The 26,188-nt window shown below is 41.6% G+C and overlaps 4 protein-coding genes across 5 annotated transcripts; 2 read left to right on the top strand and 2 right to left on the bottom strand.

Annotated features, from left to right (window-relative positions):
- Window positions 1–460: 460 nt before the first annotated feature.
- LOC136442359 (DNL-type zinc finger protein-like) lies at window positions 461–5,967 on the bottom strand. 2 transcript variants are annotated; one of them, XM_066439170.1, is made up of 3 exons: window positions 5,350–5,967; window positions 3,490–3,584; window positions 618–756 (listed from the first exon to the last, which is right to left on the bottom strand). In XM_066439170.1, exons 1-3 carry the CDS (start codon window positions 5,850–5,852, stop codon window positions 737–739), a joined length of 618 nt encoding a protein of 205 aa, XP_066295267.1. In that variant the 5' UTR covers window positions 5,853–5,967; the 3' UTR covers window positions 618–736. The 2 variants fall into 2 exon arrangements, with proteins under 2 accessions (XP_066295266.1, XP_066295267.1); XM_066439169.1 differs by lacking the exon at window positions 3,490–3,584 and having other exon boundaries at window positions 461–756; window positions 5,350–5,965.
- Window positions 5,968–6,610: 643 nt separating this feature from the next.
- LOC136442358 (ubiquinone biosynthesis protein COQ4 homolog, mitochondrial-like) lies at window positions 6,611–9,968 on the top strand. The gene is made up of 6 exons (XM_066439168.1): window positions 6,611–6,774; window positions 7,237–7,362; window positions 7,949–8,045; window positions 8,198–8,300; window positions 8,729–8,952; window positions 9,663–9,968. Exons 1-6 carry the CDS (start codon window positions 6,636–6,638, stop codon window positions 9,853–9,855), a joined length of 882 nt encoding a protein of 293 aa, XP_066295265.1. The 5' UTR covers window positions 6,611–6,635; the 3' UTR covers window positions 9,856–9,968.
- Window positions 9,969–11,525: 1,557 nt separating this feature from the next.
- On the bottom strand, window positions 11,526–17,105 carry LOC136442360 (endothelial differentiation-related factor 1-like). The gene is made up of 6 exons (XM_066439171.1): window positions 16,891–17,105; window positions 15,936–15,987; window positions 14,949–15,026; window positions 13,594–13,676; window positions 12,524–12,617; window positions 11,526–11,760 (listed from the first exon to the last, which is right to left on the bottom strand). The coding sequence occupies exons 1-6, from the start codon at window positions 16,966–16,968 to the stop codon at window positions 11,699–11,701; spliced, it is 447 nt and encodes a 148-aa protein (XP_066295268.1). The 5' UTR covers window positions 16,969–17,105; the 3' UTR covers window positions 11,526–11,698.
- Window positions 17,106–17,331: 226 nt separating this feature from the next.
- Window positions 17,332–25,559, top strand: LOC136441630 (NF-kappa-B inhibitor-like protein 1). The gene is made up of 4 exons (XM_066438026.1): window positions 17,332–17,752; window positions 22,591–22,733; window positions 23,460–23,574; window positions 24,148–25,559. Exons 1-4 carry the CDS (start codon window positions 17,476–17,478, stop codon window positions 24,699–24,701), a joined length of 1,089 nt encoding a protein of 362 aa, XP_066294123.1. The 5' UTR covers window positions 17,332–17,475; the 3' UTR covers window positions 24,702–25,559.
- Window positions 25,560–26,188: the final 629 nt, after the last annotated feature.

Genomic DNA, 26,188 nt, shown 5'->3' with positions numbered 1-26,188 from the left:
AACCATGGTTTCAAGTAGACTTTCTACTTCACCCCGGCTCTTTTTCTACTTCACCCATGGCTCTTACAGTCTACATTTCTTTTCCGTTAATACAAAATTGTTTTCACTGCATTTCTAGATATAATAATGAACTTATCGTATACCAAAAAAAAAGCAACCTTGGTGCAAAATTACCACCAAAAAAAATTATCATACAATCCCTATTGAACTAATTGGTCATTCTGTAACAAGACTTTTGAAGGCTTAAAAAAAAGGTGAAAAAATACAATTTGGTCAAAACCAGGCATGCCAAATGTACCAGATATAGAAAAATTTCTATACTGTAGTCAGTAGTAGTATCCAATATATCCCAAACATTTTCTTTAAAGTGCTGCGCCAATGAACTTCATATAGTTCTGAAATCACTTGTGGTTTCCGTCTATTTTCTTGCAGTATACACAGACTTCAGACATTGCATCGATTTATATCAACCTTCAATTAGAACTACACTGACTCTAAAAAGGCATGATTACAATAACTTGGGGCACACTAATCAATCAAATACTATTACTACAGCATTTGTAGTTTACAACTTTTGCAGTGCAATGCTATGTGTCTTTATCTTCATTGCTGGTGGGTTCAACGCTGTTTTGCTCCCTCAGTTTGTCCATGGCTTCCTTCCCCGCGACGTCGTCTGCGGTTAGCTCCAGTAGCTCTTCCGTGTTGGCGATCCTGCGAACTGTCTCTCCTTGGGCCGCTAGAATTTCTTCAATGTTTCTAGGGGGAGAGACGACAGGAGAATTTCAGTACAATTCTTGAGAAATGTTTATTTTTTTGCCAATCCATAATCGCTTCATGAAGGCTGAAAGAATTGCACAAACGGACTTGGTCATTTTGTTTCACAAGGCATATATAGCATCCTCATTTGAGGTGAAGCATGATGCTTTTTCAAGTAGCTTGTGGTAGTGCAATGCAGTTTCGCTCGCGTTTTTTGGCCAAGCACACTGGGTCACCCCTACTCTTCTTGATAAGTGTGTTGGGTTCTTTTACGTGCAGAGGTTTGACGCTTTAGGCTAATGCCTGAAGCTCCCTCATACACATGGCCGCCGGCTTTACGTCACCATCCAATGCAATCCCTTACGTTAGGTAAAATGATTATCACAAAGCACTGGATACTACTATTCTAATCTTAGAGCCCGTCCCTCTCCTTCCACTGCCTTTTAGTTTTACCTCCCTAACCAAAGTCTGGTATACCCGTTTACAACTGGGTGGAGTGAGGAAAATTGTGTCCAGTGCCTTTCCCAGGGACACAACTTTGAACGCAAGATGTCAACAGGAAAAAAAAAATTCATAGCTTCTTGAAAACATTCTATGCTAAATGTAAAGTTTCTTGCTGCCAAAAACAAAGTAGACGTAAAACATGGTTGGAAATAAAGTGACCATAGTCCCCTTGCATTTTTTTTTCATCCTTAGAAGGATTTTTGGATGGCGGAAGAAGACAAGAAATTGATGAGTGCCACAGACAGGTCCCTATCTGAAGAAAACCATTGGTTAGTTAAGGATATCAAAAGTGATGGTTCAGCAATAATGTGTTGGTCTGTAAAAAAAATTCATTATATGGTCACGATGATGGCCAACAAAAAACACTGCAAGACCACAGCCAACTCATTTGATCATTATCATCATTATTTACATTTGCATGATAAGAAGACAACGTTTTCACCAGAATTGATAACAGCAATTATTTCTAATACCAACGCAGACTTGAGTTTCATTTGTGAGATTTTAAGTTCCCTGTATATTTTGTTATTTCTTTAAAAATCACATCAAGTAACACAACAAGCGCTTAGTTGAAGAACTACCAAACTTCTACATCTGTGAAGAAAACTGGCATTTTCCAGGGGTCGCCAATTTTTAAACTGTGAAAGTCCAAATTTTTTATCTGTCCTGGCAAGTGCCCAGTCTGACAAGAGATTTGTAGAACAGATAGCCTGAGTACCAGCCTTTCTAGCTTTCGTCCGCTACCCAAGTTCTGGTACTGGCCGGTAGCGGAGCTTGGGTAGCGGACGAAAGCTAAAAAGGCTGGTACTCAGGCTATAGAACAGCAGAGATATAAAATAAATAAAATGCAGATTATATGTCCAAGGTATAAATCAGATATTCTAAAATTCTTGGGTTACATCTGGAAAATGCCAGTAGAATTTATAATCAGTGATCAACAAGTCTGCAAGAAACTCAGGGATGTCCCCAGCACCCGTCTTTAAGATGGGTAAATTTGCACCTTAACAAACATTCAAGAATATCGTTTTCTAAAGTTTGTAAATCAACTGGGTGTTAAGGTTCTCTGTACACAACAACAAAAATCATGTACCAATGTTCAAGTAGTCCCTTTGCTACCTTCCATTACAAGATCCTAGAGTCCAGCCTTCTTGGCTATAGTTTGCTACCCAAGCTCAGCACCCAGCCAAGAAGGAGGGCGGGGAGCAGAGCTTGGGTAGCGGACTTAAGCTAAGAAGGCTGGACTCCAGGCTGTTACAAGACCACAACACTGTGCAATAGACAAGCCATATAGACAGAGAGGTGAACAAAAACACTTGATGGATATGGAGGCTGTGCAGATTAGAATATCTATACCATGAACACTCATCAACAGTAATGGCAGGGGATACATCTTTAGTCACATTAGGAACTGCAGTCTTCTCACTACAGCGCCCCCTAGTAGTGGGCAAGTAGAACCAGTCACTACTGTCCTGAGGAAGGTAGCAGGAGGACTACCATAACATTTGAAGGTAATTGTTACTGGATGTGTACACAAGAACAATGAGGATGGGGTTAGGCCATGTTGATTTGATTATATGGAAGACAATCTCTGGGAACCCCAAAACTGATGCGAGCGTGCGAATAAAGAAAAGTTTTCACACAAAAAAAGTTGCCTTCATTATGAAATCTACGTGGTCTAGCCTGAGAACCAGCCTCTGTAGTGACTGCTGGCTCAAAAAAATCCGCTTGCTAACCACGTCTATACGTGGTCGGGAAGGTTGAACAAATGACTAAGCACAAAGAGAATGGTATATCAAAGAATGGATTCTTCATTTTTGGTCTTTCACGTCTTCTTCTTTGAGTTTGGCATTTTAGACATTAGTATCCGCTTTCCGAAATATCTTTTTGCAATTTACGGCATGTATTTGCTCATTTTATAGTTGCTTTCCCATGATCTACAGTACAGTTAGAAAACTTTTTTTGTGTGGAAATGGACGAAAAATTGATGCGCGTGCGGATGTCATCCATATAATCAAATCAACATGGCCTTAATTAGTACAAAGAACCTTAACACCCACAGAACAAACGTTGCTAAAATGGCTAGGTTCGTTTCAGAATGTTAAACCGCAAAACCCATCCTCTGCTGAAAGTTGGACGTTACGACCTGGGGAGAGCCCTGACCCTGAGTGATTGTAATCCGTGGTCAGCCCTACAGAATGAACGTTAGGACAAAAGTAAAGCCACCGCTACCCAAAGTGTTGGTGGTAAGGATTTCCAGCGTTCCCTCGTCAAGGCTGTACTCCAACACCTGGTCTTCGCGACCTGCAAGAACTGCGGCAACATTCCTAGCGTGCAAAAAAAGGGGGAGACCAAAAAGGAGTCTGGTTAGTTCTTTTGGCTTCATGTGTTGAACATAATACATAATATAACATTCACAATGTAAGGGCTAGAATCTATTGCAGTTGCAAATTAGGGACAAACATATTTGATCAATCCACATTTGTTAGGGTCCATACAACTCACTCTATATAAGCCCGAGTATCTGACCTTTAGCTCAGTCCAGCTCTCTGCCAATCATAGACTGCCATATATCGCTCAATGCACCTCATATCAATGAGTAATTCTAAAGGTGAGTGCTGATTGGCCAAAAGCAAGGTGGCACCAAGTAAGGTAAGCTCATGAACTGTAATCTGATTGGCTGTAAAGTTACTAGTAGTAGCTTGTGGCAACCAAATGTGGAATATTTACAACTGCAGACATAGCCTGGTACAGGGTTCTAGCTAGCTTGAATTTTTTCCATGATTCCAATTCCAATTTTCTGAAAGATCCTACAAAGAGTCATCTTATTTATTCGTCAAGGTCTAAACTTTTTTCCATCATAGGCAACAAGATTCCGTCAAATGATGGAATGGTGGGTGCTGGCTAGAACCGGTACCCTTGCAGGGATCATTGGTCTGTCCATGATGTCATGTGAGATGAGTGTACAGACCCTGACAGAGTTAGGAGGATCTGGACAAAATAGAACAAATGAAATAAGATGCTCCCACGTTTGAACTAAAAAAATTGCTTCGGCCATCTCTCCAACAATATTGAAAACACCAGAATCATCAGATCTTGATTGTGCTTTCTTCCTTTCATTTCTGTTCACAATTTCCAGTGCTTCTGTTATTCTTGTTATTTCACAATGCTGCAGTTAAAGTCTTTTCTGAAGTGAGCAAGGGCATGGATATTTCACTACCAACAGTGGGCACCCTGTAACTGTTTATATAACTGTGGCACTGGCAAATGTAACCTTCCATGAACAAACACAGGCTTTTCAAGTTGCCCAGGTATGTTTGCAAACAACACGATGTATCAATACCACTGTTTACATAAACCTACTGTTTACAGTTTATAAACTAAATTGCCATATAGAAAGGTGAAAGGTCCCACAGACTTTTTAAGGCCATATTTAGGGGCAGTGAGTTTTAAAGCACTCGTTCTTGGGCACAGTATTGAATGGTGGAGCCTATCCCTCTCCTTCCACCACATGTACCTTTTTACTACCTAATAACTAAGATTCCATTTAGTGATTTACACCTGGGTTTAGTAAGGAAAGCACATGGTTTAGCCAACCAGGAATCGAACACATGAACTCTTGATCCCATGTGTCTGCTAGCCTAACTACTCTAGCCTCCAGGTATACATATAGATTATATACCATCCTCAGTAGTAACTGCTGGCTGAATCTTTTTGCTCGCTAACTAAGGAGCGATTGAGCCAGCTGTTACTACGGAGGATGGTACCCAGACCATAACCGCTCAACGATAGTTGGAGTCAGGACGTTACAAATGGAATTTAGGTACACTGAAATTTTCAAGATGAGGCAAGGAAGTGCGTAAAACTCTCTGGAAGTTCAGTGGAACAATGACTGTACCATCTGCATTACGTCCAAATCACTAATCAGGTTGCTTTAGGGGATTATTTCGGAAAGGGGAGTTATCAGCAGACAATGAGGAAAAAATTTGGCCACGATTAACACACTTCGAGGGACAAGAAAGCAAGAAGCCTGAGGCATGGAAAAGTACAGCATCCAGAAGACCTATTCCCTACGGTTCAATGAATACAAACCTTCTCCCCTGTTCTTTTGAGAACCAACCCAAGTTGTCCGCGATCAGATGGTTGTTGTTGCACCCGGAACACTTGACGATCACGACCCCCTTAGTGTAGCCGATCTTGGAGATGACCTTCACGGACCTGGTCTGACAGACCTTGCAGGTGTAGATGAGCTGCATCTTCTCTGGCTCCACTTTTCCAAGAGTGGTACTACCTTCTTCTTGGAGCTCTTCTTCTTTGGGGGACCCTTGGTTGTCTGGCACTTGGGTTGAGGGTGTGGCATTGGTGTGCTCTGGGTGTGGGGTGTGGTAACAAGCACAGCTTTGAATCTTAGGGACTGGGAACAAATTTCTCCTCTTGGTCACCAGTGTCATCCTTCCCTGACAGGTCTGTCGCGTGTAAGAAAACAATCCTCTCCTCAAGACGCTCTGTGCTCCTTGAGATCTGCCCAAGACATATGACAGTCTGACAGAGGTCTCAACAGTCTTGGTAAGGCCACGGGCTAGTGGCAACGGCATCTTTAAAGTCCGTAGAAAGTCAGTCTTGTAGCCGAAACTTCAGGAAGAGAAGGAGGAAACAACAGCTAGCGAAACAACACTCGTGCACGCCTGTGATCTGGAACCAGTTCAAACCAGTTGGCCAAGTGTAACGTTACGTGTTACATCCGCAGCATGGATCCGGACTTTTTACCTACTGTCAGACAAAACCCTTTTACCCTGAAGAACAACGGAGCTGCAAATACAACAAGCTATATGTGTGTTCGTTCACGAGGCGTCCACCCTAAGGCCAAACTGTCTGACTTGTTTGTTTCCTTGGTCCGAGCGAGAGAGCTTCAGTTTTCGCCTGCCTGCAGAAAACTCCAGAAAAACAACATGTCACGCAACTACACGCACAAATTTCACAAACATTCCAGCTATTCAATACAGACTGACGTGCTCAAAATATGACACACAACATTTTTTATTTAATAAAAAATATTTGTATCACTGATAAACATAATTGACACACGAGATAATGATAAAAGCACGATTATGACTCTATCGATTGCGTTTGGATAGAGTTACGCAATCAGGCTAAGGTCAGCAAAAGGTCGGACTGTACTAATAAGAAAGTAGGGATGTGTAAGAAATAAACATTTGATTACTGATCTAAAGATATGAATATCATTCTACATGTAATATCAAAAATATGATCTGATATCATATGATGTACAATGAATTACTGTTAATGTCAATTTTTTTCTAAAAATTGTTCTTAACAAATAACAACTCTCTATATTAGTGGTACGGTCAAAAAAAAACATGGCGGCGCACAGGAGAGTTTTTCTGCCTTTTCGTTTTGCAAGTCTTAAAACCCCTCAAAACATCAGAATTCAGCCGAGAATTATTCTTCTAAAAGCAGAGCATTACAGTAGAATACAACACAAGCAAGGAGTTGGAGGTAATACTTTAATATCTATACTTGCACGAGGAAAAAGCTGTACTAAAGCGTATTTTTAGCATTTTTCTTTTTCGAAGGCTGTTGAACAGTTCATGTAAAACCAAAACACAACGCAGAGGAGTAACGCTAATGTCAGTTACATATTATAAACCTGATAAATGCGAACATAAAGACTAGAAGTGAGCAATAAGTTTGTCAATTTTATAACTTTGCATGTATTCTACAAATTATAGTAGTGTTACAATGGGGTTCAAGTGCCTCCAACGGAGATCGAACCCGGGCCCGCCAGTCCAAAGGCCGCATGCCATAGCCGCCAGGCTAAAAGGTCCGGACCAGTTAGACTGGTCAGTTAGTGGCACTTGAACCCCACAGTTACACTAGTAGTGTATTGATATTGGAATATAATGTTAATTCATAATCACAATCAAATTATGGAGTTCTCATTCTGGTCTTCCCCACCAGCCTCACCAAAGGCAGAAGAATGGACCCCTCCTCTGTACCGAGAACACGTCCCGACATCGTTCCTCCAAAAAGCGCTGCTGACTGTTGGATCAGCAGCTGTTGCAATAACAGACCCCTACAGACACGGTACTGTGAATCATGAAATATTTGCAGTAGTTTTATTTTTGCATCGCCCTTCCGTCACAAAATCATTACATTGCGAATGTGTTTTTTCGCTACAGTATAATGTTTTGACCTTAAACTTTCCACTCCTACTGCAAAATTAAATCAGAACGAAAATAAATTAATTTACAGTAAGTTAGAGGATGTTTTGTACCTTCTGAGAGAAGCAGATTTTTACCCACTCAAGAAATGCTGCATCTTTAAGGGAGAAACACGTACAACAGCTGTGGAACACAACAAAATGTGGAAGTCTCATAGCTTGGTATCCAAGCCTATTATAGCTCCCGAGTCTCTTCTGTCCTCTCCGCAATATCTATAGAGAGGACAGAAGAGATTCAGGAGACAGAAGAGACCCAGGAGCTCCAGGCTAGAACTCTCATGTCATGGGAAATTGGTTCACTTTTTTCAAACACGGCCTGCTGCACAAAAATGTTAACTAAAGTTTGCAGCCTTCAAATCTATATTTTTTTCTAATCCTCAGCCCAAATCAAGCGCTACTTCCAATTCTAATTACATACTTAGCTAACATACTGTACATTTTTTCTCTCAGACATGATAGCAGTGCTAGGAGAAACAACAGGTTACTATGCTCTCATGAGAATACGGGACCAGATGAAAGCAGATCCAGTTGGTCGGCAGATTTTAAGGTAGTACTTTGTACATTTCATCATGTTTAATTTGTCATTACATTGGCAAGTATGCATGACTTTTCATGACAACTTTTTAAAATTAAAGACTACGTTTCCAGAGTTGTGTTTCAATCTGTCTGAACAAGTTACACAAATGTTGGATGTTACAGTGAGAGACCAAGAATTAACACAAGGACAATAGACCTTGAAGAGCTGAGAGCTTTACCGGAAGGCACCTTTGGCAAGGAATATGTTGACTGGCTGGACAGAAATGTAAGAAAATGTCTTTACATTTGTGATTATGTTAGAATCAGAAATGACAAACTGGTGGGAAAGACATACTAGTAATGGGGTGGGGGGGTGGTGGGTGGTATGGCTGCATGCCTTTTTATGTAGAGCGTAATCAGCTCTTTCAATTCCAGGTTATTCATAGCTAGACCACTCAAATTTCATGCAATTGGCGAGTTCTACCTGTAGTAAAATTGACGCCTGAATTTAGCGTAAAGCGAAGCGGGCCTTCCGAATTCAACATAGTTATTACATGTATTTCATTAATGCTGCCTTTCTTAATTTTCCCATAGTTCTATGTTTTCACACCGAATCCAATACATAATACTTCAGGCTTCACCCCTGAGGTGTCACTAAAAATTTGGATCAGAGAGGCAAATGCAAGTAATCTTCTTGTAATTTCTCTATTACAGGGTGTGACCCCAGACTCCCGTGCACCAGTCAAGTTCATAGACGATGAAGAGCTGGCCTATGTCATCCAGCGGTACAGAGAGATCCACGACCTCTTCCACACACTACTGGACATGCCCACCAACATGTTAGGAGAGTGTACAGTCAAGATGTTTGAGGCTGTACATACTGGACTGCCCATGTGTGCTATGGGAGCTGTATTCGGTCCTTTACGTCTGTCATCCAAGTAAGTGTTTTACTGAGGGTGTTTTGTTCGTTCTTATATCTGTAAGTCAAGTGCAAGGTGCATAATACCAGACTGTAAGGTTTGATCCTAGGGGTCGACTCCAGCTCGGACATGTTGTAAGGGATTGCACTCGTCTTTTCAGATGGTGACGTAAAGCCGGCGGCACCGTGTATGAGGGAGCTTCAGGCATTAGCCTCAAGCGTCAAACCTCTGCACTTAAAAGAACCCAACACACTTATCCAAAAGAGTAGGGGTGACCCAGTGTGCTTGGCCAAAAACTCAAGTCGTGGTGAAGCCGCATTGCACTACAACTTTACGTAGCTAATTGAAAAAGCATCATGCTTCACCTCAAATGAGGATGCCTTGAAACGAAATGTTTGATCCACTCACAACATGAAAGACCCCAACCCCAAGTGTTGCTGTCTTGAAACATGGGCCTCCAGCTTTACATCCCATCTGATCATGAGAGAACGTCCCTAACCAAAGCTAGATACTCATTTTCACCATGGGTGTTAAGTGCCTTTTCAAAGGCACAACCTTTGGACCCTCATGGACCTGATGTGTCGATAACCCTAACCAAAAGGCCACCTTCATGTATTCTATTTCAAAATTCTCAGGGAAATGTTGGACTTGGAGTAAGTTTGCAAGTACTTTGATTTCTATGTTAATTTTCTGATGGTTTTCATATAATATTTTGTTTTCTTTCCCAGACAGAGATGGAAGCTGAGGAACTACTACTTCCCATGGGCAGTCAGGGCCGGTTACAGCACCAAGAGTCTTATGAATGTCTACTTTGAAAAGAGATTTCACGAACCACTAGAGGAACTGAAAAATGACTTGAAAATCCCTCCACCTCCACACATACCCAACAGTATCAACGTTAACAGTAACTACAGCAGATAGTATAGAAGCTGACAGGACAGTGGAACACATACAATCTATGTGTAACACATCTAGATACTTCATTGTCCATATAGTCAGTATATGTAACTGTATAGGGTGGTTCATGATAATGTTGCATGAATGCGGTCACATAGAACAATACATTATAGAATGTTCATTCTATCCATATGTGTATGAAAAGTTTGGTGAGAACATAAAGAAACTTGTACAAATATTCAACCTGTGCCAGTGTTGACATTACGCAACCTTGTATGATGACTTAAACCTAAGGACCTCATCAATTTGTAAGTAAACAACATTACTGTAAATGCAGAAATGTTTGTGGGTATTTAATCTCGCGGTAGGGAGAAAATGGAGTGTTCACGGTGGTTTTGAGTTCACGTTTGAAACAATAGTAGCACTACAGTCACACAATGGAACGGCTTTTGGCGGTAGAGAGTTCACCACGAAAACCGCGAACACTAAACCACTGCGAACATTTCTGCATTTACAGTCCTATGAAACTGCTATGCAATGAATAATAAACACACACACATACCAAACTTTCTTCTCTTGTTCATTTATTCAAAAAACAGCCATTTGCAATTGGATGTGAAACAGCCCCATCCTTTGGAAGTCAATTTATAAAACAGCACATATACCTTCAGTGCTAAATGCCTCAGCCATAACACAACAAGATACAGTCTGCCTCATTCTAATCATAACAAAACAAAGTTAAAAATCTATACCTTGACCAATCAGAGAAGTGCATAATAATAGCCACGATAACTACCCTTTTCCCAAACATGCACAAATTTTACGTTTTGACAGATGCCAAATAGGAAAGTTCAGTGCTAATTTGTTACTCTACTTTAGCCCAATATTTGTGCATATTACTGTTACCTATATGTCTATGCAGCTGTGCATGTACATGTAATTTGGTAAGATATCTATACACTTAGATCCCTCTAGACCGAGTCCACAGAATTTCTAGCTGTTTTCTTTTGAATGCCGTAGTGGATGATTAGTTTCATATACATGTACATGTAGCTTTATTTTCAATGATGTATAAATCTTCAATATGAACAACACATTTGAATGGAAACTTCCTAAATCACTTGAATAAAATGAAGTTAGAAAATAACACACTACTTTAACTACTTTTAACACAAGGTTTTTCAGTTAGATGTTTGTAAGTCAATGATGTACCAGATACAGCTATAATATTAATGTTTACAGTAAGGCTGATATCTTACGAGTCCTTTTAGGTTACACTATGTTTACACTGTTTGCGTCCTGGCAGCTAACGTTAAGAGGTTTTGCAGTAGACCCTTCTTAAGTATGGCTGCCACAGAGATGAATCATAAGTCTTACCGTAAGAACAAAAATTTTGTATCCACTTATTTTGCAGTTTGCTATGCTTCAAACTTCATGTAATAACTTGTAGGTATTGCCAATATATTTACCAGTTTAAATTTTTGATTCACTTTACAAACATAAAGATGAAATTGAACCAGCTATGCTTTAACTCAGTGACATCACTAAAATATGTGCACTTGTGTTCACTTAATTGATGATGTCATAGTGTTTAGTACAAGTGGAGGGACCAAATTTACATCTTTATACCAGGCCCTGCAACTCAATTCTCCATACATGATGTTATCAATCGTGTGCAAAAACAATCTTTCTTAATGTAAGAATGTGTAGTCTTTGTTCAGATTATCAATAAATTGTTTTAAAGAAAGTCCAGAGTGTTTTTTTATCAATGAGAAGGGCAGCCATACTTTAGGAGGGTCTAACTCTGTCATCTAGAGAAGGGAACCGTGATGGGTGGGCTCAGCTCAGAGGGACCAGAGGCTCTATCCTACTTCTTCTTGCCTTTGGGCTGCAGGGGCAGGCCCCTATCCTTCCCCCTCAGTTTCACGCCTGGAAAAAAACATAAAACATTAATCGTCTTACTTCTTCATAAAAACGACAGTTTGGCACTTTATATGTGACATATCTTAATGTCAGAAACGTCTTACTTCAAACGGTAAAGGAAGTTACAGAATTTGGCGATAGGCATTATAAACCATCTTGCACAGCGTACAAGAACAGTGACAGGAGCGATCTGACTTGATTTGTTGGAGGGCCTCGGTAGCTGGATTCACCAGTTAGCCGGTCATTCTCTGAACTGAATTTTTACGTGTTCTCAGCTGCTTTTAAACTTCGCATGTCTCCTCAGGCGACAGCCGTTTTTTTAGGCCACCCACTGCTGTAAGTATAACTTCTTCTACTTCATTGCAATGCAAAACAAAGCATATGTTTGCAGTGTCGCTGTGAAAACTGCAAACATAAAATCACCATGTACATCTACCACACAGCTATTTCACAGTTCACAGTCTGTACTCTGTAGTTCTATTTGCACATGACTTTGATGAACAATGGAATCATATAATAGCTCGATAATAAAGCATATTGTAATTGTTTGAAAATTTTAGACATGCAGCATAAAGAATTGATTTGAATTATAGGACTAGGAGGGTTCAGAATGTAAAAACTACATACATACAGAATGTACATACTATTTGAAAAGTAAGGTAAACAGTGCTGCACATTTTTCATTTTTGTACCTATGAATGAATAACATTTACAAAAGTAGACTGTCATATAGCTTGTTGGAACATCCCAGTTTGAGTAGTAAACTTACCTAAGGCCCTCTCTATCTTGCCTATCACCTGCTGGTTGGGGATAGCTTTTCCGCTCTCGTACTCGTTCACCACCTGCGGCTTCTCGTTGATTTTCTGCGAGGACAAACATTTGATTGAACAGTTTCATACAAATTACGGTACATTTTTCCTGTCTATGGTAACTGTGTCATTGTTTACTAGAGATCAAATTTGTAGTGAAGGAAACTAGTTAATTTCACGAAGACAACACTGTGCTTATACTTCTCATCTATCTGTTTATTTCAATGTACCTTCGCCAAGAAGGTTGTTTTTACGTCAGCGTTCGTGTGTTTGTGAACATGATAACTCAAGAATGCCTGGATGGATTGTCTTGTCTATTTCTTTGGCTGCAGTGTTCTTGCCAGGCCTTTTCAGCATAGGGGCCCCTGATGCTGTGATCTGGACCCCCGATGCTGTGATCTGGACCCCGATGCTATGATCTGGACCCCGATGCTGTTTTTCAATGAGCATAGGGGTGTTTCTTTCTGGGAAGAACCTTCAGAAATCTTATAAAAAGTTCATATTTGGCTTTAGAATGAGGATGTGACAGAGGAAAAACTCAACTTCACAAATCAAAATGCAGGAAAAAATGTCTTATTTGGTTATGAATTTCAAAAATTTTGTGCGGAAAGATGCCAGACTCCCAACTGTTGTCATATCTTTGGCACTCCGCTTGTGCCATGCAGAGTTGGCCTTCTGTACCTAACCCCTATGCTGTGAAGAAATCCTGGTGAGAACACTGGGCCGCTGTCAAAGACGCATACAGCCAGGGTTGCCCAACTCCCCAGTGGCTATAACAAAGGGCTTGTCTTGCTGACAATGCTAGACAAGACTACAAACTTTGTGCATTACCACTTCTATAAGTGGCCCGGAAGAAAGCAATATGATACCTTTTAAAACACTTTTGGCTGTGAAGTCCACTTCCCCCACAAAAAAATATCAAATCTTCCACAATCTATTGGATCAATGCAATATCATCCTAATACATTGTACAAGAAGATCTCCACCATTGATAAGACCTTATTCCATGACATGAAATTTTAAGGCTTACGGTGGCCAGATCCTTCTGAGTCATCTTCTTGTCCTGTCGAGCTTGTTGGATGAGGCGAGACAGGTCAAGTGTTACCTTTTCATCTGTAAGGGTATGAAGCACATAACGTGTCAACATAATCAGAGGGAAAAAACTGCGGGTGGGCACACAGTGTCAGTGCATTACTGATAGAAAATCTATATTGTTTACGGTGTGACGATTTTACGGGAAGGACTAAGCAAAAAATGAGAACGCAAAGCTACTGTGAACATATCAAGATTTATGTCATACTTGGGCCGCGAAAAAGTTTCATACGGGTGTTCTGCGTCGTGTGATAATTTTCCGTATCACACTGGGTTCTACTTGTATCACACGGGCTTCCATAGAATATTTAGAATGTATTTCGAGTGCGCCAATAGTGCCGCTGTTGAAAATTTGAATACAGGATTCAGAGGTTGCTACAATTCTATGATCGAGGACACAAAACACTCTCAACCTCTGGCGCATTCTGCATATAATCATGTGTTTTTTTGGGTGGGTATGACATAAATGAAAAACAACACGGTGTATTCCGTATCACCCTCAGTCCCGGCCCTCCCGCAGGTCGCATCGCCCTACGGCCGGTACCTCGATCGATACAGAAAACACCGGGTTGTATTCTAGATTTACATTAACATGATATGAATAATCATGCAGAATTTGCCCATTAAAAAAGGCATTTTTTCCATGACTGTCTAGTTTTCCTATCCCTATAGTTATCTAGTGTCATCAGGGCTAACTAGAGGTGCTGTGGGTAAAAAATAGAACATCCTGGACAGAGATGTATACAGCCACCATGGCTTGCAGATGATCTATTTATCGATCATCATCAGTTGACGTGCTTACGCATCGTTGGGGTTTTTCTGCCCCTTATGGGGTGACATACCCTTTCGTTGACTGTATTACAAGACGGGGATGCGCCAGGTCTCCTGTGCGGGTGAATCGTGTAAATCACCGTATGGCTGATACGAGACCGAGGTTTGCCTGGCAGACAGAAGGATTTGGACCATCGCACACAGGGGCATGCCCCTACTCTTTTTTGAGGTGTGGTGGATTCTTTTACATGCGCCGTGAGGTGTTGCTCTCCACAAACAAGCAGGGGACTGTCCTATCCGAGGGATGTCCCTAACTGAAGCTAGGTACTCATTTACACCTGAGTGAAGTGAGGAAATTTGTGCAAAGTGCCTTTCCCGAGGGCACAAAGTCGGGGCGCATGTCCAGACATGTCTGGGGGCAACCCGGGATCGAACTCGGGTCCCCTTGTTTGACAGCTGAATGTTCTAATCATTCCGTCAGACGACGCCACAAACTATTTTTTGACAGTTTTCCCCACTTACGATGCAGTTCCTCCGTCTCTCTGTCCAGCTTGGCTGTGTCCTTAGATGCACTGTGCTGTTTGTTCTGGGCAGCGCTAACTGTGAACACAAAGAACATGTCGGTCATCAGAATACTCATCGTCAAACCCTCTTCATACTGACTCAATATCATTAGTGTAGCCTCGAACGGACCTCTCGTTTGAATTGAATCAAGTTGTTTGGGTCCAAACGCAAAACTGCAAATGCAAAAATGTTTGCGGTGGTTATATGTTCGCGGTTTTTGTGTCGACCGTTTCACCGCAAACTATAAGCCACCGCAAACATTCATCCAATACTGTAGCAGTATGTGACTTGTCACTATAGCGCTGCCTCGAACTTAAAATCGCCGCAAACACTCCATTTTTGCCTTAGCGCAAAGTAAAAACCACGCGAACTTAAATGTATGTTCTTCATACTGACTCGATGTTAAATGTAGTCTCCACTAGACCTCTTCATCAAATTGAATAAAGTTGTTGAAAAACTAAGAAATGGGATACTTGGTATGTAGAGGCACTGAGGTAAGGTCTTGGAGCACAGTATTTTCAACAGGAGATGCAAATGGTTATAACTATACATGACTGGCTAACTCACAAAGTCTGGTCGAGATTACATTATCAAAAGGAAATCTATACTACTGGCTGCAAAACTGTAATACTGCACTATATACTTTGTAAACAGTGTAGAATCATTGAAATAATGACAGAAGTTAATGCCAACTGTTCAAATCTAGAGAACAAAAAAAGATTATCAGTTATTCTACAATGTAAATTCATTTATTTTTGCAGACTTAATTTTGTGGTAAAAGGGGAAAGGAGGCTTTTGCAGGGTTATAAGTTGAGACAATTCTGAAGTTCAGTAGTAATTACATTGGAAATTTTTTCCCAATGTCGTGTTTTCAGAGGTTACCGCAAAAATAGAACCACTACAAAATATTTCAAGATTTACAGTAAGTCATAACAACGTACTTACATTTCTTTGTGGTCTCTATGTCTTCCCCTCTGCGCATTGCAGCGTTAACGGCCTGGATTTCAGCAACATCATGGATTACTACATGTCATCTGAGTTATTCAAATATTATCCCAATACAATCTAATATGTAATGTCCAAGCAAAACTTGTTTTATTGACTAATGTCACATATGGTCAACTGTAGTGAAAGAAATACTGAGTCTGTTACAATAAAATTTTAGACACACAATCATTCAAAGAAATATTCATAAAAACAATAAAAATCAGGCCCTCTGTATCTTTTTCCAATGATACTTCATGTCAGGACATTATGTAAACAAAACCTGAAATACGCATGTACATAAAAAGTACAATGCAAGTGCTTGTGAACGTTTGTTTCTATTTCAAATAAAATTTTCATAGAAACTACTTGAATAATTTGCTTTTTTCAATACAATAAGTGCTGCAAACTCTTTTTTTCTTCCTGATGAACGATGTTAAATCATTATTGAACATATGCTGCACGAAATGATGTAAAAATTATACTGACCAGTAAGTTATAGCATTTCTTTTAGGTTTCTGACAGGTCTGGTTTCTGACCATGGCAATTTTTACAAAAAGAAGCATACAACCCAGTTCTTAACAGCAAGTGGTCTACAACAGTTTCAATTGGGCTAGCCTAATAATGTAATTACAACTGACCAATCACAACATCCTAGTTAATTAGTCAACGTTAACCTTACCAGGAAAATTCTGGAAAGCTTTCATGGCCAGTTGTCTGCCATGTTCACAGTATACAACAACTCAACGCTCTAACTTTATATTTCTTCCCTTTTTTAAATACTGTGGCACAGAAATAATTGATTGGTAGCATAATAAATGTGGTTTAATTGTGTTAGTACAGAATATGTCCTCCTTTGCCCACTCATTCCATCCCTCCCTCCCCACCATGCTTATGGATGCATCGTTATACTGACCTGCTGGGAACGAGCCTGCTTCGCAGTCGGCGGCTTCTTCCTCAAATAAGTCACCGTATCCCAGTCAGCCTCGGCCATTTTGCTTGTTGCAACTTTATCTGGTATCACGTAAACCTGGAAGGTGAAATTTTGCACGCTGTTTCAGCGTTTTGTTGACTAAAAGAGTTGTTTTCGTTGCTCACTTTCCTCGACCCGAGGTTCAATGGAAAATTATGAGGTGCTGTCAGTTATACCACTCAGATAAGGGGGTGCTTATTTTTATATCTTTTTCATAAAGATAATGCTGCTTACCGCTATATACTAGTGATAGTGTAAAATAGTATATTTAGTTCTATATAGAAATTTTACCATATATTATTACAAGAATCTTATCTAGATAAATTAATATATTATTGTTAATTTTGCCCCCTATTTATTCTAGAATCTTCTGATCTCGTAAATTCTCGCCATATCTCGCTAAGTAGCATGACGTAACCATCATGGCCGACGATGGATTTTTTCGAGAAGTGCCAAACCTTTATTTTAGATAATTCATGAAGTCTACTTCCTATTGTGAAGCAACTTTGATGTTTGACAGTCCAAATCATGGGGAGGTCAAAAGTTGACAAGTTTATTGAGTACTTGAAAGCGGGAGAAGTTCACAAAGTCAAGTCCTATCTCAGGAAACACAGCGGTAAAATTCGTCTGAATTCTCTGCGGGTTGAGAAAGAGAGAACGCCGTTGCATATCGCCTGTCTTCTCGGGGAGGACGCCTGCATGCGGATTCTACTCAAACATGGAGCTGAAACAGACGTCGTAGACACAGACGGAAACACTCCTCTTCATCTGGCACTGCTAGATGTCTTGAAAGGCAACGTTCATGGTATACAAACTTATTTTAAAAAATGACCTAGAGTTGGCTTCTACTGTAACTCACCTAGTTTTCTCCTCAGTGGTGATTCCAGACTTGTCAGAGGTCAGAGGTCACCCCGGGCGGGCGGTCGGGCTTCCCTGGAGCTCCACTTCTTTAGGCTTTTTCTAGTTCTTTTTCAACCATCCATATTTCATTTCACAGTTATCCACTTTAACACATACCCACATATACAGTAGTAACTTTTTAAGGCCCCTGGTCGCCCTTGGGTTGTGTATTTTTACCCCTTTTTAGCTTAGTCCACTAGTACCGTGCCCCCCTCCCCACACTTGGATCGTGTCTGACGCGCGCTGTTTACCATCTCTACCGGTGAGACCGTTCCTATTTTACATTCTTTATAGTATATTTTCTCATTGTACTCATTTATATTTACCATGTAATTCCCCCCCGGCAGCGTGGCGCTCCTCCTTCCGAGTAGGAGAGAAACACTGCAGGTCGAGTAGCATGCATGCCTCATGTGTACCATTAATTCTGGGCGCCATTTTGCTAACCATTCACCTCTTTGTCTTACTTGTTAGTCCGGAACACCATCCCTCCCTCTTCACTCCAAGGCATGAAGGAATCCCTCACTGCCCTAACCAAATCTTTAACAGTCCATTTCCATTAACTACCTTGCTGGACATCAGACATGCCATCCACCCCTATAAGCTTGCACTTGTCTCTATCTTTATAAACTCTAAGGTTAAACTGGCACTTCATCGCAGACCTAAACTCACCCTTTTCTGTATAGCTCTCATAATACTTCTGTCTGGAGATGTGGAGTTGAATCCGGGACCTAGGGCACCGAAGTACCCCTGCGGCGTATGCCATCAAGCCGTCAGGTGGGAAACGGTCAGTGGCCGGCATGCCATCTGCTGTGACTCATGCGATGTATGGTATCATACTGATTGCATGGGTATGTCAGCACCGGCCTACAATGCCATCAACAACCCTAACGTGTCCTGGATTTGCTGCTCCTGCGGCCTACCCAACTTCAGCTCCAGTCTTTTCAACACTACAGTCTTTGAAACTTCTAATTGTTTTTCCTCTTTCGACACCAGCACCTGTTCCAGTCCAGCAAGATCTATAGGCTCCCCTATCGCTACCTCTTCGCCTATTAGTCACAATGTTACCCAACCACCTCGTGACCGCACACACACCAAACCAGTCAGGACCTGTGTCATCAATTTCCGATCCATCCGTGGCAAGGTACCTGAACTGCATGCTTTTTGCGAAGCTGTGCAACCAGACATTGTTGTTGGCACTGAGACATGGTTGGACTCGTCAGTGGGCAGCAGTGAAGTCTTTCCGGACACGTTCAATGTGTTCAGGAGAGACCGAGCTGGCCGGGGAGGGGGTGTGCTTGTTGCTGTAAAGAACAACATCATTGCAACCCACCACCCTGAACCGGAATGTCCCTGCGAGTTGACGTGGGTCCAGGTCCAGCTGGCTAACAGTAAGTCCATTTACATCGGGGCCTACTATCGCCCCCCAAAGGCTGGTCAGGATGACTTTGCAGCACTAGAAAGATCAGTGCTGCAAATGCGGGCTAATAACAACAATGCCCACATCTGGCTAGCAGGGGACTTCAACTTGCCAGATGCGACCTGGAACCCCGTAGCAAATACCATCGCCCCTAACCCATCCAGTCTCACGAGCAAGTACATCAGCCTTGCCAATGACTGCGGTCTGGAACAAATGGTCTGCGAACCAACTCACACTGTAGGGCAAACTTCGAACACCCTGGATCTGTTTCTCACCACAAATTCCACCTTAGTGGAGAGAGTCAAAATCTTGCCAGGTCTCAGCGATCACGACATCCCGCTGATTGACGTTCAAGTAAAGCCCCAAACATCAAACACGAAAGACCGACTCATATACCTGTGGAGGAAAGCCAACATCGATGCACTCCAGCAGGATATGGTAACATACAGTCGTGAGTTCGCAGACCAAGCTCAGCATAATACTGCCTCAGAAAACTGGGAGCTGTTTAAGGCAGCCGTTAGTGGTGCTGCCAATAAGCATGTTCCCAGGAAACGAGTGAGGCCACAGTCTAGCAAACCTTGGATAACACCCCAGATTCGCAAAGCATTTCGTAAGCGGTCTGAACTCTTCTCCAAGGCTAGGAGATCCAACTCCCATGAAGCCTGGGCAAAGTTCAAGAGGTGTAGGAAGGGAGTTAAGCAGAGAGTTAGGAAGGCCCATAGGGATTATGTTTCCAACTACCTTGAGACAAACATCGAGGATAATCCCAAGGCCTTTTGGAGCTATGTCAAATCTCTCAGACAGGACTCTACTGGTGCATCGGCCATAAGACACCAGGGGGTGCTAACATCTGACCCCCAGGAAAAGGCTGATGCACTGGGAGCCCAGTTTGAGTCAGTGTTTACCAGGGAGGATAAATCTACCGTTCCTACCCTTGGCGAATCCGTAGTTCCAACTATCCCCTCCCTTAACATCTCAGTGGAGGGGGTAGCCAAACAGCTCTCTAGTCTTAATCCCAGCAAGTCCACAGGACCAGACGGAATACCACCTCGCCTCCTGAAAACTGTTGCCGAGCAAATTGCGCCAATACTGCAGACAATATTCTCCCAATCAATATCTACGGGAGACGTACCTGAGGATTGGAGAACAGCTAACATCGCTCCAATCTTCAAAAAGGGTGACAGAACAATGCCTTCCAACTATAGGCCGGTGTCTTTGACATCGGTCTGTGGCAAAGTGCTCGAACACATCGTGCACAGCCACATGATGAAACATCTTGACACTCATGGCGTTCTGTCCCCGGCGCAGCACGGTTTCAGGAAGGGTCTGTCCTGTGAGAGCCAGCTGGTACTCACCCTCCAAGACTTGGCCAACAATCTTGACCATAACAAACAGGTCGATGTCGCGGTGCTTGACTTTAGCAAGGCATTCGACACCGTGCCCCACGAGCGGCTGCTAAGCAAGCTCGAGCACTACGGCATTTCTGACCTTCTTCAGTCTTGGTTTAGGGCCTTCCTAACAGAGAGAACCCAGAGGGTTGTCTTTGACGGCGGAACATCTAAAGCTGTCAGGGTCACCTCTGGAGTCCCTCAGGGTACAGTGTTAGGCCCTTTGCTCTTTCTACTGTACATTAACGACCTCCCCAGCTCCGTAGATTCACACGTTCGATTATTTGCCGACGATTGCTTGATTTATCGAACTATCAGCACGCCTTCTGACGCACAAGGTCTACAGTCTGATCTTGATGCACTAACAGATTGGCAAAATCGTTGGCTTATGTCGTTCAATCCCTCTAAATGCCACATCCTCCATATCACCCGTAAAAAGCACCCCATCCTAACTCAGTACTCCCTAAGTGGAGAAGCCCTCACCGGTGTCAAGTCCCACCCCTATCTTGGAGTACAACTGTCCGATGATCTGCGGTGGGACACCCATATCAACTACGCCACTAGCAAAGCCGGCAGGGTACTAGGGGTCATTCGGCGCAATTTGACCCATTGTCCATCTAGGGTCAAGGCCACTTGTTACAAAGCGCTGGTGCGGCCCCACTTGGAATATAGTGCCACCGTCTGGGACCCGTACACCACCAAAGGGATACAGGCGGTGGAGGCCGTCCAGCGCAGGGCCGCCCGAGTGACTCTGAATGACTACCGGCAGACTAGCAGCGTGACACAAATGCTCAATGACCTGCAGTGGACCCTTCTCTCTGAAAGGAGGAGGAACGCCCGTCTCACCTTTTTCTATAAGCTAGTTAATAACCACATTAATATTAATACAGATAGTCTACTGAAACCAGCTCAGGGACGCACCCGGGGAAGCCACACGCTCAAATTCCAACCACTTTACGCCCGAACAGACTCATTTAAATATTCTTTTTTCCCTCGCACCATACCCGAGTGGAACGCCCTGCCTGGCGCGGTTGTTACGGCTCCCACCGTTGAGTCTTTCCGCGCCAGGCTGGAGGCCTGCCCGCCTTAGCCTGGGACCTCCTCCCCCCCCTACTTTGCCCCTCGCGGGGTTATCTGGGGGTATATTAAGTTGAAGTTGAAGTTGTTCCAGAGAACTAAAGATTTTCGGGAATGGTCCAGTCCACTGTCACGTAGCTGTATGGCTGGAAAATGTTTTATGATGTACTGACCGAGTTTCACATATGGAGTCAACACTGGGGTTACAAAAGAGACATAGTTTCACAACACATTGAAACCTGAAAAACAAACTTCCTGATGACTCATGTCCTCAGGTGACCCACTGCATCATCTGAGGTGAACTTTTTTTGCACCGTCATGGTTTCCTGATACTGCCGTGGCATCGTGTGGCGTAATGGTTAGAACATCCGACTGTCAAGCAAGGGGACCCGAGTTCACTCCAGGGTTGCCCCCAGATATGTTTGGACATGCGCCCCGACGTTGTGCCCTTGGGAAAAAGTTCCTCACTTCACTCAGGTGTAAATGAGTACCTAGCTTCGGTTAGGGACGACCCTCGGATAGGACGTTAAATGGAGGTCCTGTGTTTGGGGAGAGCCACACCTCACGCATGTAAAAGAACCCACCACACTTTTCGAAAAAGAGTAGGGGCATGCCCCAGTGTGCGATGGTCCAAACCTTACAGTCGGTATATAGGCTACAAAATTTCAGCAAGTTGAAGTTGGTAGCCTTAAAATGAAAGAAGAAGTACTGCATTCTGTGTCAAGCAAATTATTTACATTATTACTAGTAGTAGTCGGGAATACTAGTTTGATATTTTGGGGGAATCTGTATTTAGTATTATATTAGTATTTAGTATTAAAAAAAAAGATTAAAATTTGTTACTTTTTTCTCCATACCCAGGCTACTATGACATGGTTATTCCATTGATGAAGGAATGCCCATCCAGAGTTCTACATCAGAGGAACAGGAAAGGGGAAACTCCCCAGGAGTTACTGGAGGAGAGCAAAGAACTGATGAAACAAAGGGCAGCAGAGGACAAACAGGTACTGTATTTATACATGATCATTAAATTCTTTAGGCTCTTCTGCACACATACTGTAAATGCATTTAAATTTGCATGGTTTTGATTTTGTGATAGGGAGAAAATTGAGTCTTTGTGGTGGTTAACTCACTTTTGAGACAATCGTAGACAAGGCAGTAGCCAAGTAGGAGGACAAAAAAATTTGCAGTGGTTTTAACTTAAGTTCGCGACGAAGAGCTTACCGCGAAATCTGCAAACTAAAAAACATTTCTGCATTTACAGTATTCCAAAAATGTATTCTTAGTGTTATATATGTACTGTGAAACTTGAAATGTTTTTGCAGTGACTTTATGTTTGTGGTTTTTGCAGTGAATTCTCAAGGCGAGATCATAACACCATAAACAAGCATCATTAATATTTGTGTCACTACAGATGTTTCAGCACAGAACTAAAAAAAATCACTGTAAACTTTCATTTTCATTGTGCCCTGAAATTGAAGTTCTATGAACTGAAATGAATTACATCACTACTAGCTAAGAACACTTCCTTGTTTGATTAAGATTTCCAATGTAGATTCAGACTATACATAAAGAATATGTGCATTTACATGTTGTGTTAAGTTAACTCTATCAGTAAACCATTAAATTTGTAATTTTCTTGCTTGTTGATGCTTTGTACTTTTCCATTTATACCTTTTAGTTCATCTGCCAGAAAAGTTTATTTATTTCTGTCCTGTTTTTGTCTGTAGGAGGAGTTGAGGAAGGAAGAACATAAAAGCAAAGCAGAAGAGGAAAGACAGTGGAGGGAGAAACTGTTTGGAGAGTTTGAAGATGAATATGAAGCAAACTGGGGAACATTTGAAGGTACTGTTTCTGTTAGAAACCCAACTCACTTATCAAGAGGATTGTGTGTGCTTGACTGAAAACGCAAGCCATGGCGAGGCTGCATTGTACTACTAGTACTTCTATTCAGAGTTTTGGTACAAAACCTAGTTCTACCAGATCTTTCTTTAGTCACTGATGAAAGATAGCGGATGCTGTCTGAAACGTCTGACTGTTTCAAAATTTTATCCAGTTGCTTGAGTAACTATTTTTGGCGTATCTTATTACCTGGATGTCTAACCTTCATCAACGTATACTAGTACTTCTAAATATAAGAAAATTGCTATGCTTCATTTTTAGTCTGACGTTGAAATGTTTTTATTTGTGACTTCTCTTAGCATTTTTTTCAAGTTCAGCATCCTTACAGTATTTGAAATCAGAGAAGCATCATTTAAGATACTGTCAATCTTGAAATGTTCGCTATGGCTTTATTTTCGCGATTTTCATTGTTTGACTACTGTACTACAGAATTATTTTGGCCGCAAACCTAAAACAATGCTACCGCAAGTCCCCACAAAAATGCACGAATTTACAGAATGTGCATTTTCTTTCCAGATGCAGAAGAAAGAGAAGAAGACACGTACGACACCTGGGCAGACAGAATGTCTGAGCAGTTCCACAGGAAGCACCGCAAGAGGAGAGCGCAGCAAGAAACGCCGTCTGCAGAAGAAAAGAAGAAACAAAAACAGCAAGAACAGGAGGACTTCCAAAAGAAACTAGAAAAAGAACACCAAGAGTATTTAAACAGAGCAAGCAGACGTGACAAGGAAACTCTACTTGCTAAAAAGCAACAGTACGAAAAGAAATGTAGTGAAGTTTTTAAACAGGATGCGTCCCAAACACTGAGTTACAATGATATACCATGGCCTAATACAAAGGGCAGTGTCAAAGACATGGTCAAGATTCTGTTCTGTGACATTGACAAGTCTGACAAGGATAACTTTAAGAAGTATCTTAAGTCTCAGCAGGTTTTGTGGCATCCTGACAGGTTTTTACAAAAGTGTGGAGCGAGGTTGAATGAGAAGGACAAGGATAAGATCTTGGAGAAAGTGACAGAGCTGTCTCAAGAACTAAACAGACTTGCAGCTGATGGTAGTAATGATAAATGAGGAATATACAGAAGGGTGTACCCAGATTACACGTCCAATGATTTTGTGTACAAAGAAATTTATTTATAAGATGGATGCGCTAGAGTTTATAGTCTCGTGGTCTTAGTCAGAATTCTCTGAAAACCAGACACTTAAAGGTAAGGCCACAGCAAGTAAATTTTATGGATGACATCCTCTGTAGACCCAAATTTAGTGCCCATGGGCGAAAAAACAACAAGGTGGACAAAAAAACAAGATAGCCAAATTTTCAAACTTGAATACCATAAAGCATGTAAGAAGAGTGGAAGCGATAAAACATGGCATTGCAACCAACAAGTCTTTTATCCCTGTATTCAATAAAACAGTAACTAACATTGATGTCAACATTAAAATCATAAATCTAGATCCGGGTTTGTACAGCACATCAAGAATGCGAAGACATGGTTTCCCTTGCACTGGGCACGGGAGTCTCCTGAGTCGCGAGGCAGACTGACTGTGACTAAATAATGCTGGCTCTGCTCACTTCGTCTCAACTGAAATTCTCTCTGCTGTTGCTGTCCTGACTGTCTGCCTGAATTTCCATATTGCCCCGTTTTTGGTATATTGACCATTGCCAAAGGGTACAAAACTTCTTGTTTTTTATTTCAAAATCAGGGGAAAATCAATGAGCGTGCGCTGATGTCATCCATAAAATTTACTTGCTGTGGCCTAAATAAAGGGTACCAAAAAAGCTACCTCTTCATGTTGATATCTAAAGCTCAAGTTGAATGTTTGTTGGCACAGCTGTACATCTGACAGGTATATACAACATGCAGGTGTGTCAATAGCCTTCCTGAAGTTTTCATGAATAAAACATCACAAATTTTATGGTAAGAAAAATTTAGGGTTATTTTTTTGACCCTAAAAAAATCAGTGAGTTTAATGTCATATGCCTTTCCCCAGAGCCAGTTTGAATTTTCTACTTCAGCAAAGAGGATAGATGAATATTGATATTTCTCAATAACACTCAATGATGAATTCAGGTTAGCAAACAACGTAGTATGTATCATTCAAGCGACCAAATACGCTTCATGAATGGTTTGCATGCTACTGAATGAATCAAAATAGCTTGCTATGCCTCACAGAAAAAGACATGCAGACCTTCATGAGGATATGTTTTTATTGTAAAACAATACTTCTGTTAAGGACTTTACAGAGCCTTACTAACAGAGTTTTGTAAATGAAAGATGCGACCCAGGTCATGCCATTTACTACTAATACTAGTGTGCTGTTTCTTCTGTTCAGTAAAACACAGGTATTTAGACTTTGTTGTTAGTTAAATTCTTGTTTCAACAGTTGTGATCTCTTCATTTTCAAAGCCAAGGAATCCGTTTTTGGAAGGGGTGTCTGCCGTCTCGCTTACATATGAAGTGTCCTATCATCGCAACCATCAACTTCACATGGTTTGGCCCATGCCGTCCTACCACGTCCAGCTATATATAAATAGACGTTAAGCAAAGACAACAACA

This window comes from Branchiostoma lanceolatum, chromosome 9, assembly GCF_035083965.1.
Source record: "Branchiostoma lanceolatum isolate klBraLanc5 chromosome 9, klBraLanc5.hap2, whole genome shotgun sequence".
Taxonomy (NCBI): domain Eukaryota; kingdom Metazoa; phylum Chordata; class Leptocardii; order Amphioxiformes; family Branchiostomatidae; genus Branchiostoma; species Branchiostoma lanceolatum.
The sequence above is the reverse complement of the archived record's forward strand: the minus strand, read 5'-3'. Positions and strand labels throughout refer to the sequence as shown.

Excerpts from the sequence above, each read along its gene's own strand:
- LOC136442359 (XM_066439169.1), bottom strand. The coding sequence starts at position 5,852 with ATGCCGTTGCCACTAGCCCGTGGCCTTACCAAGACTGTTGAGACCTCT. Across the intron at positions 757-5,349 it reads TCAAAAGAACAGGGGAGAAG|AAACATTGAAGAAATTCTAG; the intron begins GTTTGTATTCAT and ends CTCTCCCCCTAG.
- LOC136442358 (XM_066439168.1), top strand. The coding sequence starts at position 6,636 with ATGGCGGCGCACAGGAGAGTTTTTCTGCCTTTTCGTTTTGCAAGTCTT. Across the intron at positions 6,775-7,236 it reads ACACAAGCAAGGAGTTGGAG|CCTCACCAAAGGCAGAAGAA; the intron begins GTAATACTTTAA and ends CTTCCCCACCAG. Across the intron at positions 8,953-9,662 it reads CCTTTACGTCTGTCATCCAA|ACAGAGATGGAAGCTGAGGA; the intron begins GTAAGTGTTTTA and ends TTTCTTTCCCAG.
- LOC136442360 (XM_066439171.1), bottom strand. The coding sequence starts at position 16,968 with ATGGCCGAGGCTGACTGGGATACGGTGACTTATTTGAGGAAGAAGCCG. Across the intron at positions 15,027-15,935 it reads CATAGAGACCACAAAGAAAT|TTAGCGCTGCCCAGAACAAA; the intron begins GTAAGTACGTTG and ends TTGTGTTCACAG. Across the intron at positions 11,761-12,523 it reads CAAGATAGAGAGGGCCTTAG|GCGTGAAACTGAGGGGGAAG; the intron begins GTAAGTTTACTA and ends GTTTTTTTCCAG.
- LOC136441630 (XM_066438026.1), top strand. The coding sequence starts at position 17,476 with ATGGGGAGGTCAAAAGTTGACAAGTTTATTGAGTACTTGAAAGCGGGA. Across the intron at positions 17,753-22,590 it reads CTTGAAAGGCAACGTTCATG|GCTACTATGACATGGTTATT; the intron begins GTATACAAACTT and ends CTCCATACCCAG. Across the intron at positions 23,575-24,147 it reads AAACTGGGGAACATTTGAAG|ATGCAGAAGAAAGAGAAGAA; the intron begins GTACTGTTTCTG and ends TTTTCTTTCCAG.